Below are 5,465 nucleotides of genomic sequence, written 5' to 3'. Positions count from 1 at the left end.
GGCTCACTTTGCCTGTCATTGCAGTGTACAGCACACCAGCATCCCTCTCTGTGACTTTTGTAAGCTTTTTCCTATCTTCTAGCATGTGGTTAATAAAAGTGTTACAGAAGTCCTCATTATAGGCACAAACTAGATCCAGGTCCTAACAGAAAACAAAGCCTGTATTCTTAAAATTGCCATATACGAAGAACATCATTTAACAACAACATTGACATCATGTCTTTTGTCTAAATTACCAAATGTCCGATTTAAATTTAACAGTCTTCTGTCTAAACTACCAGATAACTTGGTTTAGGTTCATGGGGCAATTGGATGCGAGGGGGTGGTGGTGGTGGTGTGTGTGTCAGGAGATGCAAACTTAGTTGAAGAGAGAATTAAAAGCTGCTGACCACGGAGTCACAGTCTGAAGAGGCCCGAAGCGGTGTGTCCCAGAGCGCAGAGGCGGAGATAAGGGAGGTAACGGAGATACACCCCTGTTTCGAGGCGTCACCACGGAGCACCCCACCTGCTCGGGACGGCGGCACGGCGAGGGGAGCCGGGGGCCGCAACCCGGCACGGCCACACGCCCCCGAGTACCCCCATATTGAAACAACCACTGGGACGAGCCTCCCAGCCCGCCTGCCGCGCCCGGCCCGCACCGCGGGACCGCTCCGCTCCCCGCCGACCGCGCTCGGAAGCGCGTCACTCCCCGCGGCCGGGACCCCGCCGCACCGGATGGTGCCGTGACGCCATCGCGGCGCGCCGTGGCGTGTCCCGCCGCCTGCGCAGCCCCGCTGGCGGCCGCCCGCAGCATGGCCGTGGCGGGGAGGCCGCTGCCCGCCGCCGCCGCCGCCATCCCGTCCATCCCCTCCTTCGCCGCGGCCCGCGGCCTGGTGGGGCGCCGCTACTCGTGCCTGGTGGTGGCGCCGCGCCGCAGGCACGTCGCGCTGGCGCCGCGCTACCTGAGCCGCAAGCGCACCGGCATCCGCGCCGAGCTCGATGCCGAGCTCCTGCGCTACTCGGAGAGGTGCGGCCGGGGAGGGGGCTCGGCTCGGGCCCCGCCGGGCGGGGAGAGGGCTCCGCGCCCCCGTGGTGGCTGGCTGCGGCCTAACAGCTAACGGTGCCCCCTCCCTTCTCCTTCCAGCCTTCAGGGCGTGCCGGTGGCTTACGACAACGTCAGAGTGGTGGGGGAGCTCGGGGACATTTACGACGACCAAGGATTCATCCACCTGAACATCGAGGCCGACTTCATCATCTTCAGCCCCAAGAAAGGGAAAAAACTGGTGGTAGGTAAACGCGTTGACATCCTACGGGGCATTTTTTTATTAAGCAACCGAAGCTTGGCTTATCCCCATCATCATGATCAGAGGTCTTGTGTTGTAGTTTAAATTAGTAGCTAATTCGTGTACGAATAGTTTACAGTTGTTTATTAACAGTTTGTAGTAGTTTTTATTATCATCTGCCTGTACTGTCAGTTCCTATAGTTTTTAAATTTATATACAATTAAAATATTGTCTCAGATTTCATATTATTAAATACTATATCATAATTTCATATATCATTTATATGGATGCTTCTTTCTGAAGAGCAGGTACTTCTCAAACAGATGTGTTTGTTCTTATTTAATAGTGGCAGGAATGTTTAGGATGTTCTCACGAGTTTTCTTTCAAGTGCGAGAGCAGTACGTCGGGTTGAAGCCTGCCTTTCAGTAAAAGGAAATGTATAGCTCACAGAATAGCTTTAAGTTTTTTAGCACCCTTGCTACAGTACTTGTGGGAAAAGTAAGTTGAGAGTTGGCTTACACTAGTTGTTGTGCCACACCTTCTGCAGCATAGCTTTGTGTCTTTCTGAATGTGGTAAGAAATATATGTATCCTTTTGCTAGGAAGATAATGAAAAAACTCATTGTGGGGAAACAAAGGTGAATAATGTTTGACATGCAAATGTGACGGAAACCCACTGAATGGAGACTTGAAAGCTTTTTATGTGTTGTCTGTGTCTTTACCTGTTAAGTAGTGCTGTGTCAGCATGAAGGCCGTTTTTAGGCAAGCAAATCAAACTTGAAATGGCTTTAAAGCAAAGCTGATGGCTGTAGTGTGAGGAAGGAGTTACCTGTTCTATTCAAGTACTCACTGTGGCTAAACCCCATGGTTTGACTTTCTTTCTTTTGCAGATACAGGTTCAGTCCCGGAGAGCGTATAGGAATAGCTTTGATTTTGGTGAGGAAGAGTTAGCTTCTTTGCTAGATAAATTGGCTTCATAACTTGTGCATGAAGTTGAAAAGTGGCCATATAGGAAGCTAAATATATATTGTGTGCATTTAAAGGGTTGATCTTTCTGTAACTTCATAGGACATTTTTCTTTTTTAGGGTGTAATTAATAAAGTGGCCCCTAGTCACATTGGCTGCCTGATACATGGATGCTTCAATGCTTCTATCCCTAAACCTGAACAAATGTCGATTGTACAGTGGCAAGAGCTGGGGTTAAAAATAGGGGATGAACTGAAATTTCAAGTGTTGCACTTGGATTCTGATGCAGCTGGGGTGTTCTTCATTCGAGGAGGACTCACCAAAAGCAGGTAATTGTGCCCTACTAGAGAATATTTTTAACTGTTTTAATGGCTTTGTTAAAAGCTAAATTATTTGACTTAACATCTTACTCTTTAAAGCTTTCTTATTTTGTCCCAAACCCATGTCTGTACGTAGTCCTTGTTAGTTCTCTTCAACTAAACTTCCTGTTGTTGAGGACTTGCATGGAAGTTTTCTCTGGAGAAATGGATTGGGGTTTTTTTGGGCTTTAAAAGTTTGAGTGTGCTGACCTGTGAACTGTCAATTGCATAAATAATACATGTTCAGAATAGCACACCCAAATGTCTAGAGCAGCTGTGTTTATGAATGTGCATAGTCTTTTCAGGTGAACAAGTGTCCAGTTCCTGAACACAGTGTGTGTTTACACACACATGCACACATAACCACAAATAGTTATATGTGGATGGCTTAAATGCTTGCTGAAACATAACTATCAAAGATGATAGAAAAAAAGGCATCGCCGTTCTCCTTTCACTTAAGCCTCTGTGAATTTTTAGAGCAGCTTGCTAAAAATCTTAATAGTGGTGTCTTTAAAAGAGTTCAGATTTTTTCTTTTCAGATGGTCATTTGCTGAGCAGATTTTTTTTACCAGCATGGTTATGGTTTTAATTAAATGTATAATATGACTACTACTGACAAAATCATAACATTTTTTTGTTTGGTTTTTCTTTTTTAATCTGGAAGGATGCTCTGAATTGTATTCTGTGAAATTACAGTGAAAACTTCACAGTTTTCCTCTGAGACTCAGAGCCTCTGGGGACATCTCCTCCTCCATGGTTTTTAAATGCATTCTTTCCATATTTGTCTTTATAGGCATTTTCTCCAGTGTTCTCAGTTGCAAGGTACCTGTTGGGTTTTTTAATTTTGTTTCAGTTTTTTTTTTTCTTTTTTTGACTTGTCTGGCATCACCTTTGTTTTAAGTGTATAGCCTTCAGCAAGGTAATCACTTGGTAAAACTGGCAGCGTGTCTTGTATGATTGAACAGGCTATTGGCTGTGCGTGTTCGTGAATAACTTAAAGCTTTACTACACAATATATAATTATGAATTAGCAGAAAGAGTACAAGAAAAGAGGGAATATCAAGATGGTCTGTACAGCATTTTAGAGAAGAAATTTAGGCTAAGATTTGAAAGAGAATATTGATTGTGTGGTAGGAGGGAAGCTAGTTGGGTATTATCCTGAAAGTATTATGCTGGCTTTATAATTTTCTGTAACTAGAGTATCGTGTTCTCCATTTGTTGTTTTTAGCAAATGCTTCTTTTATCTACTTGGTGTAAATACCATGTTTTAGCAATTTTTGACATTTCATTGTGTGAGGTGCACTTAGATGTCTCTACTTCACCTTATTTTGTATGTTTCTTTACAGCATGAAGCCCAAACAATCTAAGACTGTCACTGACAGTACAAATGGAGATGAAATTCAAAAGCTTGACCACCAGGAAAATGGCTTGAATGACTCTGGGGGAGATAATGTCACAGAGGAGCCTCTAGGTGAGATGGGTAACACTGGGACAGAAGATGCAGAAGAGCAAAGTGTTGATGCTGTGGATGGATTATGTGATGATAAAAACAAAAAGAAGAAGAAAAAGAAAAAGCAGAAGCAAGAAGAACAGGAACATATATTGCCTACCAGTGACTCCAGTGGTTACCAAAGTGACCATAAAAAGTCAAAGAAAAAGAAAAGAAAGCATTGCGATGGAGCTGAGGAAAGTGAATTATCTCAGCTGTCACAAGAACCCAAAGCTAAAAAGAAAAGGGACTAAATTCTGAAGTGCCTTTCCTGAATAAGATTTCAGATGTCTTTCATGAGCTTTCAATAAAATCCTGTTTTAAAAATGCATATGTATATTTCTTTACTAAACAATCTACTCTGCTAGGTGGGATGTTTGTGTTCATATGTGCACCAAGAGGTTTAAAGGCAGGAGCTTTTAAAGAAGTGATAGAAGAAATGGGATAGAAACAATATCTGCCTGCTTTATTTACTGGAAAGGCACAGAACAGTGGAACATAATTTCAAGAACACATGCATCACCTCTGTGTCTGCTTCCCAGTTCCATGCATTAACCGGTAGCTAGTTACAATCTTTGCTATTCTAATGCTGCTCTTTGTCTTGATTTTTTGAGAGTGGATTAGGTTTATCTTTGTGGTTCTGGAAAATACACCTGAATTTCCAGGGGCTGAGATTTTTTTTTTAATTGTAGTAAGGGGCCATCGATGCCTGTGAATGCTTAACATTTAAGTCAGGCTGCAGAGTTTCAAACTCGAGTGTCTTGGTTCTTTCAAAACACCTATGGCAGTAGTCTAGGAAAATAGTGTGGTCACTTGAGTCAGAGCCAGTAGGGAAGACAGGAGATTAATGTGATTAGTGTACTGAAGTACACCTTATGGGTTAGAATACCACTGAGATATATGCTGATAAAGCGGTTGGCAATGGAGCATACTTTGATAAAGCTCATTTCTATGCATCAAGTTCATTGTCTTCACAGTCTTCTTTTAAAAAAAAACAAACCCACACTAATGTGCTACTCACAACTTTTTGTACTAGCTGTAACTTTCAAACACTGCTGTCTAGAATAGCAGGTACCTACTGTCAGTATTTTCCAAACTGTTGGAATTAGTGAAAATTTTGACAATGGGAGTATGACAGTCAAACATTAACAAATGTGCCTTTATTAAGAACTAATTTTCCTGGTGTACCTCTATGATAAGTTTTTGAATATCAATACTTGTGGTTGCAGCTCTTTTCTGTTGTGAAAAGTTATGGGGAGAACTGTGGTGTAATATGGTCTAGGGTCAGTCTTTAATAGGTAGGGGACAATGATTACTTTGGTATTGATTTACATATTGCAAGATGACCAGGTCTTTGGAAACCTTGTAAGTAAACAGCATGTATGTGGAA

The 5,465-nt window shown here is 42.8% G+C and overlaps 1 protein-coding gene across 1 annotated transcript; it reads left to right on the top strand.

Annotated features, from left to right (window-relative positions):
- Nucleotides 1-739: 739 nt before the first annotated feature.
- POLR1F (RNA polymerase I subunit F) lies at nucleotides 740-4,402 on the top strand. Its single transcript, XM_074898043.1, has 4 exons — nucleotides 740-1,006; nucleotides 1,124-1,265; nucleotides 2,348-2,556; nucleotides 3,933-4,402. The coding sequence occupies exons 1-4, from the start codon at nucleotides 792-794 to the stop codon at nucleotides 4,327-4,329; spliced, it is 963 nt and encodes a 320-aa protein (XP_074754144.1). The 5' UTR covers nucleotides 740-791; the 3' UTR covers nucleotides 4,330-4,402.
- The last annotated feature ends 1,063 nt before the right edge of the window (nucleotides 4,403-5,465 follow it).

This window comes from Athene noctua, chromosome 2, assembly GCF_965140245.1.
Source record: "Athene noctua chromosome 2, bAthNoc1.hap1.1, whole genome shotgun sequence".
Classification (NCBI taxonomy): Eukaryota; Metazoa; Chordata; class Aves; order Strigiformes; family Strigidae; genus Athene; species Athene noctua.
Note: the sequence above shows the minus strand (reverse complement) of the source record. Positions and strands in the feature narration are given on the sequence as shown.

Excerpts from the sequence above, each read along its gene's own strand:
- POLR1F (XM_074898043.1), top strand. The coding sequence starts at position 792 with ATGGCCGTGGCGGGGAGGCCGCTGCCCGCCGCCGCCGCCGCCATCCCG. Across the intron at positions 1,007-1,123 it reads CTCCTGCGCTACTCGGAGAG|CCTTCAGGGCGTGCCGGTGG; the intron begins GTGCGGCCGGGG and ends TTCTCCTTCCAG. Across the intron at positions 1,266-2,347 it reads AGAAAGGGAAAAAACTGGTG|GGTGTAATTAATAAAGTGGC; the intron begins GTAGGTAAACGC and ends TTTCTTTTTTAG.